This window comes from Sardina pilchardus, chromosome 3 (genome assembly GCF_963854185.1).
Source record: "Sardina pilchardus chromosome 3, fSarPil1.1, whole genome shotgun sequence".
Classification (NCBI taxonomy): Eukaryota; Metazoa; Chordata; class Actinopteri; order Clupeiformes; family Clupeidae; genus Sardina; species Sardina pilchardus.
Window position 1 is genome coordinate 2,337,888 of NC_084996.1, and position 27,822 is coordinate 2,365,709.

The 27,822-nt window shown below is 38.3% G+C and overlaps 1 protein-coding gene and 1 long non-coding RNA gene across 2 annotated transcripts in view; both read left to right on the top strand.

Annotated features, from left to right (window-relative positions):
- The first annotated feature begins 1,403 nt into the window (after positions 1-1,403).
- On the top strand, positions 1,404-2,211 carry LOC134076021 (uncharacterized). The gene is made up of 3 exons (XR_009938517.1): positions 1,404-1,531; positions 1,636-1,745; positions 2,031-2,211. It is a non-coding gene; the product is annotated as an uncharacterized LOC134076021 (long non-coding RNA).
- A 5,466-nt stretch (positions 2,212-7,677) lies between these two features.
- Positions 7,678-27,822, top strand: part of LOC134077597 (interferon-induced very large GTPase 1-like) — a 74,839-nt gene continuing 54,694 nt past the window's right edge. The window contains exon 1 of the mRNA XM_062533300.1: positions 7,678-7,741. Within this exon, the coding sequence (XP_062389284.1) occupies positions 7,678-7,741 (64 nt within the window). The remainder of the gene's footprint in view (positions 7,742-27,822) is intronic.

The window sequence follows — 27,822 nt, forward strand, 5'->3', positions numbered from 1 at the left end:
GCAACCAACATAGCAACCATCAAAATTAAGCATTTATGAACGTTTCCTTAGCAACCAACATGATTTTACTACAGTAACTTCTTTATTCCTGATAGTGGCAGCCATGGATACCCTATCAACAAATGTTTCATGATAAAAGTCCTCAGTAGCAAGTTAGCTAGTTAGCATAGTTAGCATTTTTAGCATAACTGCTAAAAATGATTAGCTAAGTTAGCTAATCAACCTGGTTAGCATTGTTAGCATAGTTAGCATTTTTAGCATAACTGTTAAAAACGATTAGCTAAGTGAGCTAATCAACGTGGTTAGCATTGTTAACATAGTTAGCATTGTTAGCATAGTTAGCATTTTTAGCATTACTGCTAGAAATCATTAGCCAAGTAAACCAATCAACCTGGCTATCATTGTTAGCATAGTTAACATTTTAGAATACCTGTTAGAAATCATTAGTTAAGTTAGAACCTGAATGTTTAAGCTTTAAAATGTCTACCTTAACACTATCAACTCTCTTTAAACTATGCAACCACCATTTTTACCCTAGCTACACCTTAGTAACCATATCTACATTATCTATCTATAATTTTTTTTGCATTTTCATGCACTGGTAATTCCTTGGAATAGCTTGGTTTCAATCACGTGATTATTATGACGCGCCACGGCGGGACAATTTGAGATGGAGGGCAGGAAGTAAACAATGGACCACCGTCTACCGTTGCAGACAGTCTGTATTGTACTGATATAGACCCAATAACAGAAGGCAATGAAGCCAAATTGGCCAGAGGACGAAAAAATAATCCTGCTAGAGGAATACAACAAATGAAAAACTATATTGAAAAGCAAATTTGGCTCACATATAATGGTAAAACAAAGAAATTGTGAGGAAATCGCCGCAAAAGTGCAAGACGTATGGTGGTGAGGTGGTGGCTAGCTACACGAAGTAGGCTACAACAAAGTTAGAAAATCTAACGGTTATGGCCAAGAAGGAGATGTCCTGCCTTGGGAGTGAATCAAATGGAAAAGGTAAGTTTTTTAAAAAAAACGTTTACGCTATGTTTATTAGCTGCATAGGCTACAAAAGATGACGTTAACTATCTAGCAGGCCTAACTCATGCTTAGATTGCCCATAAAAGTTATCGTTATACAAACTTGGTAGGCCTAATTGACATAGATCATTCTCTACTTAATTTGTCTTTTGTAATCAGTAATGGCGATTACATTTTTCTCTAACGAACTTTTAACCTGATATTGCTTTCATTCTTTATGCTATGGATATGAATTATGATAATAGCCTATGATCAGCCGTTAACGTTAGCTAGTCAACGTTAGCTAACTGACGTCCGTTTAAAACTTGCTGGCTTATAACCCGATTCTGGTTACCTAATGTTGGGCCTGCTAACGACGTTTATTCCATAATTATGAATATATTTTATTCAGGGGGTGTCCTAGCTCCAGCTGCAATGGTCGCTGACATGCATTGGACACACCCAGTGATGGGGAGTGCTGGTGGACAGGATCTGCGCGTCCTATCAGAAAGGTAGCCTAATAGTCTGATAATATATTTTCAGTTGAGTCTAGCAGCTAATTAAATGCGTTAGTGACCGTAGTGTTATGACTGTATACCATCAAAACCTTCTGCAGTGAGTCAGACCTTCGGCAGTGAGCCAGTCAAAGAAATGAGTGAAGCGATAGTGCCCGTCATCCTGTCTATCCTCCGCCAGCCCAGCGTAAAAGAGACGGAGAGCGGAAAAGTAAGTTATTGATGCTACTGTGTTTCCTATTAAAATGTTAAGCCTACATATTATAATCCTAAACATATTGTATCAAATACAGATGTTCTCACTAAGTCGGCATATGCGATTTAGGCTTGGGTGGACTGGGTAGACCCAGGCCTAACTTTTGTGCTCACACATAATGTCAAACAAACTTATACCCCGCTGGCCACTTCGCACATTTCTACATCTCGTTGCAGTGCAGCTACAAGCTAATGTCACCAGACCTAATTAGGCTCTTGTTTCCTTTTCTTTTCATTACAGGAACAACGACGAACCATTGAATCAACAGAGGACGTGTTGGCTCTCCAATAAGAAGTTTTGCTGTATCAGAGATGTAGAAATAGATACATTGCTTCAGAAAATTAGAAATAGATAAATTCGAAATAGAAGTTACATTGACATTGACTGACGAGGTCCTTCCATTTAATAAATACTATTCGTCATTAAATGTGTATTGCCATTTCATTTATGACATGCAATCAAATGAGTCGGACTGACTGTGATTCATAATAGTGATTTAATCATCTTCTGCAATTTAGTTGTTGACCATGACGTAGCGCTCAGTGGATAGCCTAGGCTTGCAGTACTGTAGCCTACGTCGTTCATTGACTGCACAAGTTTTGCACAGACTGAAGTTATAGCTCTCCTGTTGTATGGAATTGAAGATTAACACAATGATATCACTCACAACTAATAGGCTAGCCTACATATTTAAGTCAAACAGCCTCAGGCCTACAATTTAGACAACTTGCCTGAGGTCTGTCCCCGTTCCTGAAAGGTGTTTCTTTCATCCAGAAGAGGCGCGTCATGCGTGCTTTCTGGCCACTGTGCCACAACGTTGATTATCTTGCTTTCGTGATTACAAATGAACTGTATTGATGTATTTATTATTTATAAATTAATGATCGCCAACAGGCGTTTGAGACGGTGCATTATAGACGTTATGAATTATTACGCTGCAGACTGTGTGGAAGACGTCTGCCACCACAGACTGATCCTGTTGCATTAAAAACAGATAGTAGCCTATACGTCTGGTAGCGCACAGTTGCGGAAAGTACGGTGGTCCAACTCAAGACGGTAAGATAACTCACAAATTGACTGCCGGTGAAATCAGTAGCCTGACCGCGCATCAATGTATCAACGGGTCAGTGTCGGCTGAATAGGCTGTATACGTTCGTTATGATGAATTGGACTCGGACATATTTTGATTACGCCCTAACTGATAGCCCCAAACTGTTTGTGCAAACGATTTAATGGTCCTTAAATCAGATTTTAAGGGAACATGTTAACTGAAGGTGCTTTGTGCAACCGGCTCCTGATCCAGCTATTTCAGTCCCTGCCCTCCATCTGAATTTCGAACGCTATTTTCGAATTTTGAAGTAGCATTGTGACACAGAGTGAAACCAAGCTATTGCATTTCTAGTTCTTCTTCAGACACTTTTTGTGCGTTCAATTCAGCCTCAACCGTTCGACGTAGAAACTTCATTCAAACTGCGCCGCGTAGGTCTTACTTAGGTGACTTCAGCTATGTATTTTTCAACTTTGTAACTTTTATACTTTTTGAACTATTAAATAAAAACTATTAAAATTTCCCCATAGACTTAACATTACATTATGACATCATAATAGGGCAATTAGAATCTTATGCCAGGTGGCCAGTCCAGGTGCAGCAGCTCTCTCTCTCAGGCTTTAAGCATACAATCTCATTAAGATCTGTTTCACTACTTCCTCTGTCCACAACTGTTTCAAAATAAAAGTCCTCACTGCAATAATGCACTATTAAATCGTTTACCCATTGAAACTACTCAACTATTTAACTGTTCAACCATTCCAACTGTCAGTTATCATCAACTATGCCTCCAATCAACTATATGAAACCTCTACGTACCTAGCAACCAACATAGCAACCATTAAAATTAAGCGTTTATGACGCTCCATAGTGACCAACATGATTATACTGCGGTAACATCTTTATTCCTGATAGTGGCCACCATGGATACCCTAGCAACAAATGTTTCAAAATAAAAGTCCTCACTAGCGAGTTAGCATGGTTAGTAAAGTTAGCATTGTTAGCATAACTGGTAGAAATCATTAGCCAAGTTAGCTAATCACCTTGGTTAGCATTATTAACATAGTTAACATTGTTAGCATAGTTAAAATTTTTAACAACAATACTAGAAATCATCAACTAAGTTAGCTAATCAACTGGTTAACATTGTTAGCATAGTAAGCATTGTTAACAGTTAGCTTTTGTTGCTTAACTGTTCAAAATCATTAATCAAGTTAGCTTATCACCTTGGTTAGCATTATTAGCATAGTTAGTATTGTTAGCATGGTTAGCAAAACTGCTAGATAACATGAGCTAAGCTAGCTAAGCAAGCTGATTAGCATATAAGCATTATTAACATAACTGCTGGCAAACATTAGCGAAACATTAAACATACATTAAACTATACCTTTTGCATTTTCATGCACTCATAATTTCCTTGGAATTACATTCTCTAGTTACTATTATTATTCTTTTCATTATTATTTCCAGTTTTTGCTTTGCCCTATCTTGTTTTGTTGTTGTTGTTGTTGTTGTTGTCGTCTTCATGAATGTATGTCTACTTTGTTTCCCCCAAATCTGTTATCCTTTGTGTCTTCTACCCTCTATATGGCATCAAATAAAAATTAAAGTAACAAACAAAAAAAAAGTATTAAGGAATTATTACAAAATGAATGAAAATGGTTTTAGAAAATCGCCTATAGGCCTATCAGAAGGAAATAGCCTTCAATTCAACCTGAAAGACTCGATAGGCAACCTTAGATTCATTCATTAATTCATTACGGTTACAAGACCGTATTTCCGTAGGCTGTTGTTGTCAAGGCGAGGACGAAAGAGATGTACAAAATGGAAGGCTACATTTATATGCTAGGCCTACTTAGAAATGTTTATAGGCTATTTTAAAACGGAGGCATGCGTTCATTTTAACCGGCGACGCTGGGTACATGTACCCAGCACTTTTTATCACAGATTTTGTCCCCACCACTTTTGACAACTGAAAATAAAATGTATTTAAAAGAAATCTCTTTAATACATGCCTATGCTTGTCACTTTACTTATAACCGTAGGCTACATGCGCGGAAAAGATTGCCCATTTTGTAACATTGTAACAATTGATGGTCAGATATGCGATAGGGCTTTGAGGGTGATAGCCTAACCAACGACTAGTAGGCCTAGCCCTGCTTAATACATTTCTAGCAACTTATATAGATCTCGGTATGCATGTTCATGTTGATTCAGAGATAGGCATAGACTACCGTAGGCTACTGTGCGTCAAGCTATACGACAGCATTATATCAGGTGGTGAATTAATGACTAACGTCAGTTTAACATGTCAGAACTTTTGATCAGTGTTTCAAGTGCATGCCGCGAATATCAAATAAACCAGACTGGCTGAATCCCTTATATTTGTTGGCAACTGTTAATATATTCAAAGCCATGCACTGGTAAGGCATGGTATACGACCGGATAAACTACCAATATTTTGTTTCACTGTCCTCCGCTGCTCACAGCGCAATTTCGAATAGCCACGGAACTACAATTAAAAGATTTAAACTTTGCAGGCTACTTTTTCGTAGAGGGCCTAGGTATTAACTTTGAAAAATGTCTCTACCCCCCGCGAAAGTAGGCATATAACCTACATTTTCATGAGGATTACTCTGCAAACTAAAGCATACTAAGTAGGCATAGGCACTCTTGAGCTGAAAGACCACAGCTGTGGCGCAACTGGTTTGAGGGCCTGCATTGCATGCCGGCGACCTGAGTTCGATTCCCACTCTGTCATCCTCTCCAAATCCCATCAGTGAGAGGCCAAATCTGCTCCAAAAATAGGTGTAGGTCGCAGTGGCGGATTTAAAGATTTTGCCTTGGGGTGGCAAAGGTGTGGCATGAGGTTCCAGCAGGGGGGCTTAAGGTTGTCGATGCAGCAATTTATGCATATTGCAGAAATAATTTTTACTTAGATTCAATAAAGACCCACAATAAAGTTGTCATGTCAAGTATTGTATTGAGCCATAGTACCATCCAGAGTAAACACTGAATTAGTATTGAATGTGTACTTAAACTTCAGACGTTCACCAATAAATGTTTGCCAATGGATATAGGCCAGACTCTCTGCTCATTTCATTGTGATTTTAAAATTCATATTTTCCCGTTTTTACAAAACACAACTACCATAAAAACAACATGTCATGCTGATACTTTTTGCTCTTCTCAACTTCTCGATTTTAGAAGTTTTATACCGATGCTAAAGATTTTGTGGCTGGTGCTACAAATCTTAGAAGTTACATCTGGCCCTTTAAAGGGATATTCCGCCATTTTTGGAAATACGCTCATTTTCCACCTCCCCTCGAGCAAAACAATCGATATTTACCTTGTTCCCGTTCATCCAGCCATTCTGTGAGTCTGGCGATACAACTTTTAGCTTCAGCCTAGCATAGATCATTGAATCGGATTAGACCATTAGCTTCTCGCCTGCTAGCTTCATGTTTAAAAGTGACTAAGATTTCTGGTAATTTTCCCATTTAAAACGTGTCTCCTCTCAAGTTAGAAAGTGCAATAAGACCAACTGAAAATGAAACCTGCCGTTTTTCTAGGCTGATTTGACATGGAACTACACTCTCATCTGGCGTAATAATCAAGACATCTTGCAAACGTACCATAGGCGCAGTGATATCGTACGCAGCATCTGAAAATAGTCCCCATAGACAACAAGCAGTAGTAGTGCCAGTAGCTGCAAGTTGCCTTGATTATTACGCCAGATGAGAGTGTAGTTCCATGTCAAATCAGCCTAGAAAAACGCCAGGTTTCATTTTCAGTTGGTCTTATTGCACTTTCTAACTTGAGAGGAGACACGTTTTAAATGGGAAAATTACCAGATATCTTAGTCACTTTTAAACATGAAGCTAGCAGGCGAGAAGCTAATGGTCTAATCCGATTCAATGATCTATGCTAGGCTGAAGCTAAAAGTTGTATTGCCAGACTCACAGAATGGCTGGATGAACGGGAACAAGGTAAATATCGATTGTTTTGCTCGAGGGGAGGTGGAAAATGAGCGTATTTCCAAAAATGGCGGAATATCCCTTTAAGGGCAACCATTGTGCTGATGTGGCTCTCGGTGAAAATGAGTTTGACACCCCTGATTTAAGCCATCATACCCAATTCTACAACACGTTCTTGACTCAAGAAATTAGTGGTCAGAAAACCATTTTAAGTTGACATGCAGTAAAATGATTATGTTTAGATCAAGTAGTTTTCAAGTTTATATATATTTCAACTTAATTTTGTTGACAGAAAATGCTTCAAGGGGCCGAGATGATTTATGTCTGACATTGCCATTTTTTCCCAATAAAAATAATGTTGGAATGGAATCAATGCATTTCTTTTTTAATAGTCTGCATCAGTCTATGCTAGCAGCAAGTAGAATGGAGAAAAACATTAAATATTTAAATATCGCAAGTTATATCGTTATCACAGTACTCAATAATGTTATCGCATATCGCATGTTTTCCTAATATCATGCAGCCCTAACAGGCACCAACAACTCATTTTGTCTGCAGAGTGTGACTGTAGTCTGTAAATCAGTGCACAGGGCATACTCTTTATCAGTGCACAGGGCATACTCTTTATCAGCTAAAGAACCACTTTGTGCTTTCGGTTATAAAAGTGTTCACCGCAACCATCTGATTGACAGGAAATCATCATGTGTACATACGCCCAATGGATGCAATATTTCATAAACCAAAAGACATGCCCATGTAAGCAAACTAATGATTGACAACTGTTGGAACTTATCAAGATTATGAGTCAGTATTGTTTGATTCTCAGAGCAAGGATCAATGACGGGTCAACTTCAGGGACACCATGTCATACTCTAGCTCCAATCCTGACTCCTCCTCAGACTGCAAGGGGAGGAGACTAGATGCAGGTTATAAAGTGGAACTTTATGGAAATAAGTCTTTAGGCTTTATTTTGTCTTCCATGACTATTCATGTATTTTAATGTAAGACAAAGAGTGCTGTTTCCTAAATAAAATCTATTCTAGAAACTATTCACCTCCCAGACATTAAGAGAACAACTGCACAGATCAATTACCAGCAAGCCAAACATGGCCAGCAAACATGTTCGTAAGTACATTTACAACTTTTGTGCTCATACATCAAGTTGAGAGGGCAACATAATCCATCAATCCATCTCACATTCACTGAGTCAGTCTGGGTGAATGATTGACACCGTCATTTTAATATTTCTAAAACTGAGCTTTTGTTAATTCCAGCTAACACAGCTAGTCCTTAATATATCAAAATCCAGCTTGGCTCATCTTCACTGATCCCAACTAAAGCCTACCTTACACTGACAGACTTTGCAAAGATTTGGAGACCATTTTTGAAAGACTATAGTCTCAGACCCTCTCACATCTAAAGACAAGTCATAGAGTTGTTAAGTCACAGACTATGATTTAACAACTACAGGGAATCATGCAGGGTCACTATTTACAAGACTGCTACTAGACTCCTTTAAATGATTTCATTGTGCACTACATATCAACAGGAACTCATATACGATAGCCTACTTATATCAAAGTAATTTGTGTGTGTGTGTGTGTGTTTCTGCAGCATTGCTTCATGTGTGTCATCCCTACACAGTAAACTTTGCTGTGTTAAAGTAACACCTAAAGAGTTGAATTTAAGGGTCTTTTCACACCTGGTCCCCTTTAAGGCGAGACACGGCAGGTGAAAACACTGTTTTTGTGACCTCCGGTCAATTTCGAGATTTTGTGCTAGTTTGCTACCTTAGCATGTATTCTACCACCCTACTACAACAACAAAGTCCGATTTGCACTTTTAAGTGTTTATTTCACGAACTTTTGTCTGCTCGCGCCTATGTATTTCTCCTAATTTCGCCAAAAGTTCCCACTCTAAAGTGTCATGTACTCCCGCGACCGTGATCCAAATCATATCGTGTGTGACACCGTTTGAAAGCCCTCTTTCTCCTGAATGACGCTATGCAATCCAAATATGGACATTTCCGTTGTAATAGCAACCAATCGCGAAAGTTCAAAGGCGAGTCTAGGCTTAGAACGTATCCCATTGGCTGTGTTTCAAGGCTGTTTTCTCAAAATGAGTTTCTTCTCCCACTCTGAGAACATAATCTCCACTTCTGAAGCACTTACATGCGCCAAACTTTCCAGTCTTATGCCAAACTATATTTACAAGACTTTTACAGAGGGGTTTGTTGAAATATTATTCCTAACCTGATATATATAACATTTTATGCTTAAAAACATGGCAAAAAACTATTTTTGAAGGCTATTGACACTATATGCTGATTTACAAGACAACAGAAGTAGATATCCATAAACCCTCTGTAATTTTTCTCCCATCTAATATATTAACACAATGAAAAAACAATTTTGAACCTGGCTTTATCCAAAACTCAGATTATGCATTTTGAAATATATGCAAAGTAGCGCATATTTAATGAGATAATGCCTAATTTGCATATTTAAACATTAAATTACAAACAACTTGTAATACATTTTTTTCTTATGTTGATGTAAGTAATCAACTGGGGAAGTTTCATAGTGATATGTTAGTTAAAAAAATTACCCTATTCACCTGTAGTGTCTCGCCTTAAAAGAACCAAACTCAGTCCTCTTTAAGTGGACCAAAAAGAGGACCAACAGAAAAAGAACTCAGTTCTTTTTGTGTTCACACTGTGAGTTTATGAGAAACAGGACTGGGTTAAGCTTTGTTGGGGCCTCAGTCCTCTTTCTGTTCACACCAGGTCCTCTAGAGCAGGGGTTTTCAAAGTGGGTGCCGTGACGCATGCTCAGGGGTGCCGTGGAATTGTCTAGGCTTGATAATTTAATGAAATTTTAAAAAGCATAATATCATTTCAAAATTCATTTTATTGCAAAAACGTATTTGCAGCACAAACAATAGGCTACAGTTTACTGTATCGTAGGCTACTGTTCTGTATACAGTGGCTACTTATTGTTTGTTCGGTGACTTCGTTCGTTATTCCGTATGGCGGAGTGCAGTTATAGGCGCAATGGATACGTTTTTAAAGAGAACGCCATGCACCTCCACAGGGACAGACCTCGGAATCTGACCAGACGAAATCAGCAAAGAGAAAAGTGAGGCAACATAACGACTCCTACCTCCAGTATGGGTTCACTTGGGCTGGCGAGGTAACGTGTCCCACACCAGACCAGTATGCCTGGTCTGCAGGGAGACGTGGGCTAACGATGGCTACGGCTATTGGGGAAGTTTGCGCTTCAAATACGAGTCCACTTATGCTAGTGGCCTTTGCCAGCTGCTCGCTAACGTGAGATGTCGATGAGGACACATTTACAGATAACTTTTTATTTTGCAAAGAACTGACCAACCATGCTGCCGGAGATGAGATATTCAGGGTGACAGATGAATACTTATAATAATCTTAGCTAGGATATGTGCGTAAGTGTGTGCACTGCCACTGACGGGGCGGCCTCAATGACAGGTCGGGTCAAAGGCTTTGTAACGAAAGCTATGCAACAGAATCCTTCCATGGTAGCGACGCATTGCATGTTGCATCGGGAGGCTCTTACTGCAAAAACGATGCCTCCAGACCTGACGGATGTATTGAAATAGATCGTAAAAATAGTTAATTACGTTAAATCACGTCACCTTCAAACACGGTTATTCACTGCCCTCTGCAGTGAAATGGGTTAAGACTGCACACCGAGGTCAGGTGGTTATCAAGTTGGTTATCCTGTTCACCATTTATTCAAAAGTTCAATTAAATGAGTTGAATAAAAGTAGTTCATTTGAATAAAACAAAAAAAGATATTAACTTCACCTTATCTTAGTAATGCCTATAATAAAAGCAGTTTTGGCCTATCCAACATATCACAAGGTTAAAGAAAATGGCATGAAGTACAAATAAGGCACAAAGGAGGTTGAGTGAAAAGTAAAAAAAAAAAAAAAATGGGGGTGCCGTGGATGGAGAGAGATATGTTTAGGGGTGCCTTAAGCCAGAAAAGTTTGGGGACCACTGCTCTAGAGCTCTCAGACCCCTACTGCACTGAATCAGAGAGGGTTAAAGTGGAGCGAGAGGCCCCAACGTTCGACCATTTCCGCGTTCTATTATTTCAATGGGGTTGGTTGGGAGGGAATCCCCCTATGCAGACCAGAGTAAGCCCTCGCTGCATTCATGTCAATGGGAGACTTGTGGAATGTTATCAATAAATTGGTCATTATGGCTTTCTGGATTTGTTGACTGCATTTTGATCTGTAAGTTGTTCCAATCATTTCCAGCCTAATAGTGTAATTTTTAGTGTATGGATCTGTTTGTTAAGAAAATAACTTAATATCAGACTATGCTGCTGCCGGTTACTGTCTGGTTTCTAGCTAGCTAGCTAGCTAGCCGCTTAGCTAAGGTAACATTTTAAATGGAGCAGTGTGATTTCTTTGAAGTGACAACTACCTGAATAACATTAGTGACATTAGTTAAAGTAGGTAGTTTATACTCCAATGAACTTGCAATGGTATATACAGTTTAAGCGGAGTCTTTCAACTATAGTGACCTGGCAGCGCATAGCTGTATTGTTATGGTTAATGCCATTCACTTACATAGCTTTTTAAGCTGGCGTTTGCTAGCTAGCTAGCTCGGTTCACAGACTAATTAAATTATTCAGTCCGTACCCTATAGAATGATTCATTGGTATCATGCATGATTTTAGACAGTAATACTGTAAACACAATTATGTTTATCTGCTCTTATCATGTTAAGAGAGAAAGAGTTTATTTAGTGACTACTGTCCCGTTTTGCTCCCATAGTAACGTATTGTGTTGCAGTATCTTGATAGTAATGAAGGATCTTTGACTGAATCCTGAGTCCCGGCTGAGACGGTCACGTGACCAAGCTACGGCAAACGGAGAAGGTTAAACCACAGTGCAAAAAGGCGAATGGGAACCCGGTGTTTTCACACTTGGTCCCTTTCAGCCCTCTAAACGAACTCAGATCGATGACTCAGAATATGTGAACACTCCAACCGTACCCAGATGTCAAGTTCCCTTCGCCTTTTTGCACTGTGGTTTAACCTTCTCCGGTTGCCGTAGCTTGGTCACGTGACAGACATTTTGCTTCAAGTGAAAATTACCCAGGATTCAGTGCAGCAGGGGTCTGAGAGCTTTAGAGGACCTGGTGTGAACAGAAAGAGGACTGAGGCCCCAACAAAGCTTAACTGGACCAGGAAGAGAACCCAGTCCTCTTTCTCATAAACTCACAGTGTGAACACAAAAAAAACTGAGTTCTTTTTCTGTTGGTCCACTTTTCGGTCCACTTAAAGAGGACTGAGTTTGGTTCTTTTAAAGGGGACCAGGTGTGAAAACACCCTAACACTGTTTCATAGTGTATATGGTCCTACTCCAAACTGGTGTTAAACTGAAGTGTTCAAATATTTGAGTAACATTTACTCTAAATAGAGTTAAGATTTAACACTTGTGTACACTATATAGTGCTATTTAACACTAGAAGCGCCAACCGCCGGTCATTTTGACGCTGAGACGTATTACTTGAAGCGCCAAGTTGGATTGACCTAGATATACCTACAACTGCCGGGCTGCGGTCCTGTTATTGACAACCCCCCCCCCCCCCCCCCCCCCCCGACGACAATATCATCGTCCATCGCGATGTTTTACTGTACACATCGTCATATGCCAATTAAGGGGACATCGCCCAACCCTAATTGTTAACATAGTTAGCATTTTTACCATAACTGTTAGAAATCATTAGCCAAGTAAACCAATGAACCTGGTTATCATTGTTAGCATAGTTAACATTTTAACATACCTGTTAAAAATCATTAGTTAAGTTAGAACAGGAATGTTTAAGCTTTAAACTGTCTACCTTAACACTATCAACTTTCTTCAAACTATGCAACCACCATGTTTACCCTTGCTACACCTTAGTAACCATATCTACATTATCTATCTATAATTTTGTTGCATTTTCATGCACTGGTAATTCCTTGGAATTGCATTTCTAGTTCTTATTACAGTGCATGAGAATGCACTGTACTGTTATCGCTGGACTTTTTATTATTATTCTCCCGACCACTTTTTCTGCTCTAAATTCAGCTCTAACCATTTAACGTACAAACTTCGTTCAACCATTGTTACGTAGGTCTCTCAAACGACAGATGTGCTTTGTAACTTTGACGTTTGACAACTTTATACTTTTTAAGATATTTGCCATAAACGTGCTAAAATGTCCCCATGTCCCCAAATGTCGCGCCTCAAGTTCAACCAAAGACGGCGTCGGCAACTTCCACAACATTAGCCTACTCACCATCTGTCTGACTGACTGTAACTTATCCATCTCCATGCAGGCCATATAGTCAACAAACAACTTGGACTGGTCCGAGCTTGCTTTTGCTAGTTCACATCTGGCACATCTGCACAAGTGCGGTTAACGTTAACGATTTCCGACTAAAACAAATAGCACGTTATCAAGCCAGGCAAAATTGCTAGGCTACTTGAATTCAAATAACGCAGACCATGAGAGACCTAGATACAGTAGTTCAGCTGTAAATAAAGCTAACTTCACTGAATCAATGTCAACCCCCGATGTTGATCATAGTATTGATCCCCGTCTTTTGGCAGTCACGATTAGCAGAAACATTGTTTACCACCGTTAATAGCCTATTGTGAAACTCATGATGCTTCATCTACAGTTAGGCTACAGCCAGACACTTTGTCACACTTGAGGGAAACTTCCCGTGCTTTATTTATCGAACAAGTAGCTTACATCACAACCGAGTTGCTGTTTTAGCCACAACTCACGCTTTTAACAGCGCATTCATTCAGACCTAAATCTATTGTCCAACTCCTTCACTGCGCATAGGCTAGACCTAAAAACGTAAACAAACACACGCACTTAAAACTCCACCCCCCAGTTCCCGTAAAAGGGACACAAGAATTTCAGGAATTCAACAGGTAACAGAACACATCACACACAACTAAGAGGATATACAATATGATGTAGATCGGCTACACAGCCTGCCTAAATGACCATTGAATATTTTATCAGTTTTTGTGTGCAATGCGCTAGCCTGACTCTCGCCAGACCCTTGTAGTTCCGCCATGCTCCACCAGAGGCGTTTCGCTGAGCTCCACACAAGGGTCTGGACGCGAGGGCAATCCAAACCCCTGTGCCAGTGATCAAAAAATGAACAGCCAATCAGGAGCGCCGAAGCGAGTGTTTGATTCAAATAACAATAGACCTGTGAAGTTCGCCTACAAAAAAGCCACCATCTTTGCCCAAATAAGGAGATCCGGTATCTTGAGATTTTTTCTATGGGAAAATAACATGGGGATTTTCAATAATCGCACCTGTTAAACTCTCGCGGGGATGATGACATTTGAAATGCAGACGTTTTTCACTACACAGTTTTGTCCACTGCCGTCTAGTGGATACTGTGATCTTCGGCAGGTGAAGATGGCACACTTTGATCTTTGCTACCCCAAAGCTAACTTACAATGCAACTTGCCATAGGCAGTTAGCTTCAATTAACTCCTGGATCTTCTTATATGGGCAAAGATGGCAGCTTTGGATCCTTTTTGTAGGCGAACTTCAGAGGTCTATGGCGGCACGCAGCGAGGAGTCTTGTGCTGACATTGATTCTGCTATTTCAACCGTTTTGTCGAATCTATCGAGTATTCATTCTTTCAGAGAATAGTTTTGAAGACATTTATTGGTGGCAAGGATGTTTTTACTCTTCTTCCGACCGGGTTTGGCAAGAACTTGATGAAGCCTAGCACGTCATTCAAGATAACAGGCAAGTGGTTTATCAAATCACATGCGAGGATGTTTTACAAGGACCCGCCTTCAGAAATACATCTCCTATCGAGAAGTCCCAGATCCTTGTGTGAAGCAGACAGCGAACTACAGGATCTGGCGAAAGTCAGGTTAGCAATGCGCACCCTAACCGGCTAAACACTCTTCTACAGTCAGGAATCAGGATAATGCAATAGGCCTACAATTATAAGATGTTTAACGTAGGCAATGTGAGCCTGCATGACCCTAGACAGCAAAAGAATGACCTCTGAAGATTTCACCATTTCGAAAAAAGTTAATTTATCCACACATGATGTCTACACAAATTATCTCTTGCTGTGATCCCTATGGTTTAACCATAAATGCATGACTTGAATATCACAACATAATATCGATGTGAAAAAAAAAGCAGGCCTAGTTGCCTTTGGACTGTTCAAGAGCTCCATGCTGGTGTGTCATCTATATGATCTGTTTGGAAATTGTCCTTACTGTCTATCAACACTCATGTCTAATTCAATTACTACCTATAACCTCCACCTTACTTTAGCAACCTACTTTATATAGCAGAGTAACCACTGAATACCCTATGATAAACCTAACAGCTATTTCAATTACCCTTGCAACAATACAGAAATCATCGCAATCACCCTAATATTAACACAGAGCACTTTCCATTCAATTCAACTTTCCATTTCCACTTTCTCTCCATCCATTTACATCCAACTATTGGATGTCCATCCATTAATCTACCTATACATCCATTATATTTGTCTATCAACATTCATTAAACTATCTGTCTTATCAACATCCATTAACCCTATGAGCCCTAAGCTGTCACTACCTCTAGTTAGAAGCATTTATCCTGGTCATTGTAAGTACCATTTACACATGCTACATATTGTTTTTTTCAGCACAGTCTAGGCTATCCAGATCTGCCACAATATCATGTATAAATACTTGCATTGATTTGATTTAGATTTTTAAATAATAAAAATTTGAAAAGCGTACTATACAAATTCTTACATTTTGACATGTATCTCACCACAGCAAGCTCACATCTCGACGAAACTTATATGGTTATGTAGGCCTGACTGTCCTGAACACGGCAATATAAGAACCATGGTGGAGGTATACTTTGGGGCTGAGCAATTTACAGAAATATGTGGTGTGTGCCTTCCAGAAATAAATGGCAATTTTTATTTCGTGATGAAAAAATTACTTTTTGGCACTTTTTGCGCTCCATATTTGTGACACTAGCTGATCTGACATGACTTGTTTGCGGTAGCACACATGACGTGCACAGATGATGATTCTCTATAATATTTGTTTTACTGCATTGCAATGAACAAAGTAAAGGCAAAAAAGTGTTTATTTGTCAAACAAATTTGGATGCAATATGAGTCTTGAATTGGATACCATACAGGAGTTTGCTAGGATCTCAAAACCGTGTTATGAACGTGACTTGTCATAGAGAAACACATGATAACATTGGATTATGAACATAGGCCATTATGCCACACAAAAAGACGAGGTAAGTGGAGCTAAATGAAGTTATTATTTTGCTGTCACTTCGTCTGTTTTATGGCCTAGAAGGTTGTATTTGGTATCTGTGGATAGCTCTAGCTCTCCTCTTTCATCTGACATGCGTGCCGTATCTTTTTGATAGCGGTTTCACGAGGAAATCAAACGAGAGTAAAGGTAGCCAAAGCTATATGACATTATTATTTGTTTGTGACTTCGTCTGATTTTATCATACGAAATGATCGATGTATTTGGTATCAATGCAAAGCTCTGCTTCTCCTCTTTCATTTGATATGCGTGTCATGTCTGTGCGATGCGTGGTCCGCAAGTAATTCAAGCGAGAGTTCTGGATGCGCCGGTGAACGCAGAGCAATTATAGACTGTAAATATGATATACTTTGATTTAACTTCATCATTTTATTTTATTTTCATACTTGATCGTACAGACAAGTGTCTAGTATCGTTGGAAAGCCCCGGTTCTGTTCTTTCCTGCAATATAAGTTCCATCTCGCTGTGACAAATAATAGCGGAGCAATGTAACAAAGAAAATGTGTGCGTTTTTTGACGCACTTTGCGTCCGTCGGGCTCATAGGGTTAAACTGTCTACCTACACATCCCTTAAACTATGTCTATTAAATGATCTGCCTATCAACATTTATTAAACCATGTCAATCTAGCCACCACCATATGTGTCTTAGCAACACCTAACAATCTCAATTACCCTAGCAACAACCTAGCAACCACCATTATGTCAACCTAGGAACCACCATATTAACCAGCATTTATTACCTTGTCTCCATCTATCTAACCCTCCATCCAACTTTCTCTCCATCCATTTACTTCAAATTATTTATTAAACTGTCTATCTGCCTATCAACATAAATTAAACAGTTTGTCTGTCAACATTCATTAAACTATTTATCAACGGCCATCAATATCTGTGTCTAATTCAATTGCTACTTAGCAACCTCCATAGCAAGCAACTCTAAAAATACATGACTTATAAAAACACACTGTAAAATACACATGTAAATCCTCATTCGCTCTGTTTTACCGCATCTCTCTTTTTTTAATTATTATTTGTGTTAACTACAAATTATATTTTACATTTCATTTTTGGCATTTTCATGCACTGGTAATTCCTTGGAATTGCATTTCTAGTTATCGATATTATTATAGTCTTCAGACACTTTTTGTGCATTCAATTCAGATTCAACCGTTCGACGTAGAAACTTCATTCAAACTGCGCAGCGTAGGTCTTACTTAGGTGACTTCAGCTATGCAATTTTTCATCTTTGAAAACTTTATCGTTTATTTAATATGAATTTTTTTAAAACATTTTTTCTCCCATAGACTTAACATTGGATTATGACATCACAATAAAGTCGTTAAGCAATTAGAATCTTAAGCCAGGTGTTCAAAGCCACCTGGCAGCAACTCTGTCTCAGGCTTTCTGGCTCTCTTAAGACTACATATCCTGTTCAACTGTTTCCTCTACCCACAACTGTTTCAAAATAAAAGTCCTCATCATTTTTGCATTTTCATGCACTCGTAATTTCCTTGGAATTACATCTCTAGTTACAGTGCATGAAAATGCACTGTACTGTTCTTCCTAGACTTCTTATTATTTCAGTGCATGAAAATGCACTGTACTGTTCTTCCTAGACTTCTTCTTATTACAGTGCATGCAAATGCACTGTACTGTTCTTCCTAGGCTTCTTATAGTTACAGTGCATGAAAATGCACTGTACTGTTCTTCCTAGGCTTCTTCTTATTATTATTCCGCTGATCGATTTTTCTAACCGCAATTTCTCTTCAACCGTTTAACTTAGAAACTTCATTCAAACTCTGTAACGTAGGTCTTCTAATGGATCGGGTTGGTATGACTTTTCAACTTTGTAACTTTTATACTTTTTGAACTATTAAATAAAAACTATTAAAATTTCCCCATAGACTTAACATTGGCCTCTATGACATCACAATCGGGTCGTTGAGCAATTAGAATCGTATGCCAGGTGGCCAGCCCCACCTGCAGCAGCCCTCTCTCTCTCAGGCTTTAAGCATACAATCTCTCTGTGAAGACTACATATCCTGTTAACTGTTTCCTCTGTCCACAACTGTTTCAAAATAAAAGTCCTCACTGCAATAATACACTATTGAATCATTTAACCACTGAAACTACTCAACTATTTAACTGTTCAACCATTCCAACTAAATGAAACCTCCATGTACATAGCAACCAACATAGCAACCATTAAAATGAAGTGTTTTTCACAGTTTCCATAGCAACCAACATGATTATACTACAGTAACTTCTTTATTCCTGATAGTGGGCACCATGGATACCCTAGCAACTACTGTTTCAAAATAAAAGTCCTCACTAGTGAGTTAGCATGGTTAGCAAAGTTAGCATTGTTAGCATAACTGGTAGAAATCATTAGCCAAGTTAGCTAATCACCTTGGTTAGCATTATTAACATAGTTAACATTGTTAGCATAGTTAACATTTTTAACAACAATACTAGAAATCATCAACTAAGTTAGCTAATCAACTGGTTAACATTGTTAGCATAGTAAGCATTGTTAACATAGTTAGCTTTTGTTGCATAACTGTTCAAAATCATTAATCAAGTTAGCTTATCACCTTGGTTAGCATTATTAGCATAGTTAGTATTGTTAGCATGGTTAGCAAAACTGATAACATGAGCTAAGCTAGCTAAGCAAGCTGATTAGCATATAAGCATTATTAACATAACTGCTGGCAAACATTAGCGAAACATTAAACATACATTAAACTATACCTTTTGCGTTTTCATGCACTCGTAATTTCCTTGGAATTACATTCTCTAGTTACTATAATTATTCTTTTCATTATTATTTCCAGTTTTTGCTTTTCCCTATCTTGTTTTGTTGTTGTTGTTGTTGTCGTCGTCTTCATGAATGTATGTCTACTTTGTTTCCCCCAAATCTGTTATCTTTGTGTCTTCTACCCTCTATATGGCATCAAATAAAAATTAAAGTAACAAACAAAAAAAAAGTATTAAGGAATTATTACAAAATGAATGAAAATGGTTTTAGAAAATCGCCTATAGGCCTATCAGAAGGAAATAGTCTTCAATTCAACCTGAAAGACTCAATAGGCAACCTTAGATTAATTCATTAATTCATTACGGTTACAAGACCGTATTTCCGTAGGCTGTTGTTGTCAAGGCGAGGACGAAAGAGATGGACAAAATGGAAGGCTACATTTATATGCTAGGCCTACTTAGAAATGTTTATAGGCTATTTTAAAACGGAGGCATGCGTTCATTTTAACCGGCGACGCTGGGTACATGTACCCAGCACTTTTTATCACAGTTTTTTGTCCCCACCACTTTTGACAACTGAAAATAAAATGTATTTAAAAGAAATCTCTTTAATACATGCCTATGCTTGTCACTTTACTTATAACCGTAGGCTACATGCGCGGAAAAGATTGCCCATTTTGTAACATTGTAACAATTGATGATCAGATATGCGATAGGGCTGTGAGGGTGATAGCCTAACCATCGACTAGTAGGCCTAGCCCTGCTTAATACATTTCTAGCAACTTATATAGATCTCGGTATGCATGTTCATGTTGATTCAGAGATAGGCATAGACTACCGTAGGCTACTGTGCGTCAAGCTATACGACAGCATTATATCAGGTGGTGAATTAATGACTAACGTCAGTTTAACATATCAGAACTTTTGATCAGCGTTTCAAGTGCATGCCGCGAATATCAAATAAACCAGACTGGCTGAATCCCTTATATTTGTTGGCAACTGTTAATATATTCAAAGCCATGCACTTGTAAGGCATGGTATACGACCGGATAAACTACCAATATTTTGTTTCACTGTCCTCCGCTGCTCACAGCGCAATTTTGAATAGCCACGGAACTACAATTAAAAGATTTAAACTTTGCAGGCTACTTTTTCGTAGAGGGCCTAAGTATTAACTTTGAAAAATGTCTCTACCCCCCGCGAAAGTAGGCATATAACCTACATTTTCATGAGGATTACTCTGCAAACTAAAGCATACTAAGTAGGCATAGGCACTCTTGAGCTGAAAGACCACAGCTGTGGCGCAACTGGTTTGAGTGCCTGCATTGCATGCCGGCGACCTGAGTTCGATTCCCACTCTGTCATCCTCTCCAAATCCCATCAGTGAGAGGCCAAATCTGCTCCAAAAATAGGTGTAGGTCGCAGTGGCGGATTTAAAGATTTTGCCTTGGGGTGGCAAAGGTGTGGCATGAGGTTCCAGCAGGGGGGCTTAAGGTTGTCGATGCAGCAATTTATGCATATTGCAGAAATAATTTTTACTTAGATTCAATAAAGACTCACAATAAAGTTGTCATGTCAAGTATTGTATTGAGCCATAGTACCATCCAGAGTAAACACTGAATTAGTATTGAATGTGTACTTAAACTTCAGACGTTCACCAATAAATGTTTGCCAATGGATTTAGGCCAGACTCTCTGCTCATTTCATTGTGATTTTAAAATTCATATTTTCCCGTTTTTACAAAACACAACTACCATAAAAACAACATGTCATGCTGATACCTTTTGCTCTTCTCAACTTCTCGATTTTAGAAGTTTTATACCGATGCTAAAGATTTTGTGGCTGGTGCTACAAATCTTAGAAGTTACATCTGGCCCTTTAAGGGCAACCATTGTGCTGATGTGGCTCTCGGTGAAAATGAGTTTGACACCCCTGATTTAAGCCATCATACCCAATTCTACAACACGTTCTTGACTCAAGAAATTAGTGGTCAGAAAACCATTTTAAGTTGACATGCAGTAAAATGATTATGTTTAGATCAAGTAGTTTTCAAGTTTTTATATATTTCAACTTAATTTTGTTGACCGTAGCAGAAAATGCTTCAAGGGGCCGAGATGATTTATGTCTGGCATTGCCATTTTTTCCCAATAAAAATAATGTTGGAATGGAATCAATGCATTTCTTTTTTAATAGTCTGCATCAGTCTATGCTAGCAGCAAGTAGAATGGAGAAAAACATTAAATATTTAAATATCGCAAGTTATATCGTTATCACAGTACTCAATAATGTTATCGCATATCGCATGTTTTCCTAATATCATGGCACCAACAACTCATTTTGTCTGCAGAGTGTGACTGTAGTCTGTAAATCAGTGCACAGGGCATACTCTTTATCAGTGCACAGGGCATACTCTTTATCAGCTATTTAAAGAACCACTTTGTGCTTTCGGTTATAAAAGTGTTCACCGCAACCATCTGATTGACAGGAAATCATCATGTGTACATACGCCCAATGGATGCAATATTTCATAAACCAAAAGACATGCCCATGTAAGCAAACTAATGATTGACAACTGTTGGAACTTATCAAGATTATGAGTCAGTATTGTTTGATTCTCAGAGCAAACTCCATTCAAACTATGTCGCATAGGTCTTACTTACGCGATGTGGGCAATGTATTTTTCAACTTTGTAACTTTTATACTTTTTAAACTATTAGTTAAAAACTATTACAATTTCCCCCATAGACTTAACATTGCTCATTATGACATCACGGCAGCAATTAGAATCTTACGCCAGGTGGCCGGCCACCTGGGCACCAACTGTCAGTTTCTCTCAGGCTTTAAGCATACAATCTCTCTGAAGACTACATATTCTGTTCCCCTGTATCCTCTGCGCACAACAGTATCAAAATAAGTCCTCCTAATTCCATCCAACTTTATATCCATTCATCTTCTTCAAACCATTCACTCATCCATCCATTCTAAACAGTCTGCCTATAAACATCAATTAGACGCTCTACATTCAACTTTTAAACAATCTACTCTGTCTCAGGCTGGCTCTCTTAAGACTAGCCAGTTAAATTGGTTACACCTGTATCTGTATCTACTACTCTCAGTAGAGAGCTGTGTCTCTCCATTCTACAAGAATATAAGGCACATTCCATCCAACATTCTATCCATTCATCTTCTTCAGACCATTCACTCATCCACCCATTAAACTGTCTATCAACATCTATTAAACAATCTGTCTATCAACATCCATTAAACTCTCTGTCTATCAACATTAATTAGACTATCTACATTCAACTTTTAAATTATTTACTCTGTCTCAGGCTTTAAGCATATACACTCTGGCTCGCTTAAGACTAGCCAGTTAAATTGATTACACCTGTATCAACTACTCTCAGAGAGCTGTATCAGTGTCTCTCTTAACAAGAATATAAGGCACATTCCATCCAACCTTCTATCCATTCATCTTCTTCAGACCATTCACTCATCCACCATTAAACTGTCAATCAATATCTATTAAACAATCTGCCTATCAACATCCATTAAACATTCTGTCTATCAACATTATTTAGACTATCTACATACAACTTTTAAAGTATGTACTGTGGGTCCCTCTCAAGCAGCGTTTATATGTCCTCCCTCGCTCCTCGATCCTCAATGATCTACATAAAGAAAGATAGAAGAAGGGCTAGACTATCCCATTGTTGCCGCTCCATCATTCTTTATGTAGATCAGTGAGGAGCGAGAGAGGACGCGTAAACGCTATATGAGAGGCACCTTCTGTCTCAGGCTTTAAAGGGATATTCCGCCATTTTTGGAAATACGCTCATTTTCCACCTCCCCTCGAGCAAAACAATCGATATTTACCTTGCTCCCGTTCATCCAGCCATTCTGTGAGTCTGGCGATACAACTTTTAGCTTCAGCCTAGCATACATCATTGAATCGGATTAGACCATGAGCTTCTCGCCTGCTAGCTTCATGTTTAAAAGTGACTAAGATTTCTGGTAATTTTCCCATTTAAAACGTGTCTCCTCTCAAGTTAGAAAGTGCAATAAGACCAACTGAAAATGAAACCTGGCGTTTTTCTAGGCTGATTTGACATGGAACTACACTCTCATCTGGCGTAATAATCAAGGCAACTTGCAAACGTACCATAGGCGCAGTGATATCGTACGCAGCATCTGAAAATAGTCCCCATAGACAACAAGCAGTAGTAGTGCCAGTAGTTTGCAAGTTGCCTTGATTATTACGCCAGATGAATGTGTAGTTCCATGTCAAATCAGCCTAGAAAAACGGCAGGTTTCATTTTCAGTTGGTCTTATTGCACTTTCTAACTTGAGAGGAGACACGTTTTAAATGGGAAAATGACCAGAAATCGTAGTCACTTTTAAACATGAAGCTAGCAGGCGAGAAGCTAATGGTCTAATCCGATTCAATGATCTATGCTAGGCTGAAGCTAAAAGTTGTATAGCCAGACTCACAGAATGGCTGGATGAACGGGAGCAAGGTAAATATCGATTGTTTTGCTCGAGGGGAGGTGGAAAATGAGCGTATTTCCAAAAATTGCGGAATATCCCTTTAAGCATACTATCTCATAAAGACTACAGATCCTGTTTCACTACTTCCTCTGTCCACAACTGTTTCAAAATAAAGGTCCTCACTGCTATAATACACTATTAAATCATTTAACCATTGTAACTACTCAACTATTTAACTGTTCAACCATTCCAACTGTCAGTTATCAACTATGCCTCCAGTCAACTACACAAAACCTTCATGTACCTAGCAACCAACATAGCAACCATTAAAATTAAGCGTTTATGACCGTTTCCATAGCAACCAACATGATTATACTGCAGTAACTTCTTGTTTCCTGATAGTGGCCACCATGGATACCCTAGCAACAAATGTTTCAAAATAAAAGTCCTCACTAGCAAGTTAGCTAGTTAGCATGGTTAGCATTGTTAGCAATAGTTAGCATTTTTAACATACCTGCAAAAAAACATCTAACTAAGTTAGCTAATCAACCTGGTTAGCATTGTTAGCAATTTTAGCATTGTTAGCATAGTTAGCATTTTCAACATTATTGCTAGAAATCATCAGTTAAGCTAGCTAATCAACCTGGTAAGCATTGTTAGTTTAAGTTAGCATTGTTACCATAATTAGCATTGCTAGCATAGTTAGCAATTTTAGCATAACTGCTAGAAATCATTAGCTAAGATAGCTAATCAACCTGGTTAACACTGTGAGCATAGTTAATATGCACTTAGTCCTTTGAGTTTGTGATGTGTTATGGTTTGTATAATAGTATTGTTTTGCTATAATTTGTCTATTGATAGAATTTGAAATTTATTTTGCTATTGTCCTTAAATTTAGCCATACCATGCTTTAGTTATTATTATTATATATAATTAACTGAGTGACTTATTTGATTGCTATTCTCATTTCACTGTTTTATTTCTCATTAGGTTAGTGCTTAAAATTATTGTTTTACTGATAATATTACTATTCTCCCTAGTTTGTAATTGTTCACTGTTAATTTAATTTGTATTGTTACTTATTTGTATGTCGCTTTGGACAAAGGCGTCTGCTAAATAACCATAACCATAACCATAACCATAACCATAGTTAGCATAGTTAACATTTTTACCATTACTGCATGAAATCAGTAGCTAAGTTAACCAATCAACCTGGTTATCATTGTTAAAATAGTTAATATTTTAACATGAATAGAAATCATTAGTTAAGTTAGAACTGGAATTTTTCAGCTTTAAACTGTCTACCTTCACACTATCAACTCTCTGTAAACTATGCAACCACCATATTTACCCTAGCTACACCTTAGTAACCATATCTACATTATCTATCTATTTTTGCATTTCATGCACGGGTAATTCCTTGGAATTGCATTTCTAGTTCTTCTTCTTACGCTTTTTGTGCGTGCAATTCAGCTTCAACCGTTTAACGTAGAAACTTCATTCAAACTGCGCTGCGTAGGTCTTACTTAGGTGACTTCAGCTATGTATTTTTCAACTTTGTAACTTTTATACTTTTTGAACTATTAAATAAAAACTATTAAAATTTCCCCATAGACTTAACATTGCATTATGACATCATAATAGGGCAATTAGAATCTTATGCCAGGTGGACAGTCCAGGTGCAGCAGCTCTCTCTCTCTCAGGCTTTAAGCATACAATCTCATTAAGACTACAGATCCTGTTTCATACTTCCTCTGTCCACAACTGTTTCAAAATAAAAGTCCTCACTGCAATAATACACTATTAAATCATTTAACCATTGAAAATACTCAACTATTTAACTGTTCAACCATTCCAACTGTCAGTTATCATCAACTATGCCTCCAGTCAACTACATGAAACCTCCACGTACCTAGCAACCAACATAGCAACCATTAAAATTAAGCTTTTATGACAGTTTCCATAGCAACCAACATGATTATACTACAGTAACTTCTTTATTTCTGATAGTGGCCATCATGGATACCCCAGCAACAAATGTTTCAAAATAAAAGTCCTCACTGGCAAGTTAGCTAGTTAGCATGGTTAGCATAGTTAGCATGGTTAGCATAGTTAGCATTTTTAGCATAACTGCTAGAAATAATTAGCTAAGTTAGCTGATCAACCTGGTTAGCATCGTTAGCATTGTTAGCATAATTAGCATTTTTAGCATAACTGCTAGAAATCATCAACTAAGTTAGCTAATCAACCTCATTAGCATCGTTAGCATGGTAAGCATTGTTAGCATAGTTAGCATTTTTACATAACTGCTAAAAATCATTAGCCAGGTTAGCTAATCTGGTAATCAGGTTAGCTAATTACAGTGCATGAAAATGCACTGTACTGTTCTTCCTAGGCTTCTTATTACAGTGCATGCAAATGCACTGTACTGTTCTTCCTAGACTTCTTATTATTATTACATTACATGTAAATGCAATGTACTGTTATCACTGTTCTTCTTATTATTATATCTTCCGACCAAAATCAACGATCAAAGGCTCTAAAACCACTGAACCGTATGACGTCATTCAAACACTCCTACATAGGTCTTGTAACGGAGATTTCTTCTATGATTTTTCAAATGTGTGAACTTTATACTTTTTGAGATATTTACGATAAAATAAATTAAAATTCCCATAGAGTTTACATTGAGACCCTTTGGCGGCAAAGATTAATTGTTACGTCAGTGCGCAGCTGTCAGTAATCAAGGAACTCTGATCCAAAGCCATGCCACCGCCGCTGCGCTGAACCGCGCTGAACCAGGCTAAACGTGAATGTTACGTTACGTCTACTCATTAGGCTGTAACAGCTGCAGCTGCTGTAAACCAGGACGTTATCGTCTTGTCTCCTGTTTGGCCACTCCTTACTTGATTTGTTTATATCGTAACAGTAAACTAACCGGTTTGCTCTCGGTAACGTTATCAACAGCTAAAGACAATCTAACCTAACGTCAATGTAAACACTGTATTTAGCTAACGACAACCAAACTTCCTCCAGGCTAACGTTTAATGTCGGGGTAGGCTGCCAGGCGAACAGGGCTTACACAAGGGCTTTTAGCCATCTCGACAGAGCAGCGTTTTAAGTGAAGTCCAACCAGTTGCACCATTTAGGTTCAAGCCTTCTTCTCAGTCGCTTATTGTACATTCCTATTAGGACAATCACACTCACACACCTGGAAACGGTTTCGAAGAACATACTAGCTCATCCTGTAATATGTGTAGCCTACATAAAATATTCTACTGTAAGCTAACGTTACTAGATAACCTACCTGTTGCTGCATCATCGTTGATTGGCGTTGTTTGAGATTGTATTCCGTATTCCAATGCCTACTTTTAACCTGCATTAGTGTAGATATCGAAGGCTATAAGCTATCCTACCAGTCGTTTCACTGTAGGCTACTAAAGTCAGCTCTTTCAACTCGTTTGAAGTTGGCAACTTCATTCAGTCTTTTAAATTCTAATAAATGAAGAGTTAGTTTCCAAAATAGCCTATATCCACAATTTTGATGCATTTTCATGAATCACTTTTTAAATGTGACTTTCCAAGTTGGAATTGTAATTGGGTAATTGTTATTTATCTATTCTTCAGTTTAGCCTAGTTGTCTTTTTAACTATAGGCCTAATATGTTTTACGCAGCTAACAACCTTTTTGCATTTACATGCAATGGTAATTCCTTCCATGGAATAACATTTTCTAGTTCAAGTGCATGAAAATGCACTGTACTGTTCTTCCTAGGCTTCTTCTTATTATTATAGTGCATGAAAATGCACTATACTGTTCTTCCAAAGTATTCTTATTCCACTACTTCTAACGCAAGCAATTCAGCTTGAACCGTTTAACGTAGAAACTTCATTCAAACGTTGTTGCGTAGGTCTTGCTTATGCCATGTCTGCTTTGTATTTTTCAACTTTTTAACTTTTATACTTTTTAAACTATGAATTAAAAAACGATTTCCCCATAGATTTAACATTGAGCTATTTCCCCATAGACTTAACATTGCTCATTATGACATCACGGCAGCAATTAGAATGTTACGCCAGGTGGCCAGTCCAGGTGCAGCAGCTCCTCTCTCTCTCTCAGGCACACTGGCTCTCTTGAGACTACATTTTCTGTTCCCCTGTATCAACTGTATCAACATAAGTCTTCCTAATTCCATCCAACTTTCTATCCATTCATCTTCTTCAAACCATTCACTCATCCACCCATTCTAAACAGTCTGCCTATCAACATCAATTAGACGATCTACATTCAACTTTAAACAATCTACTCTGTCTCAGGCTTTAAGAGCACACCCTGGCTCTCTTAAGACTAGCCAGTTAAATTGATTACAC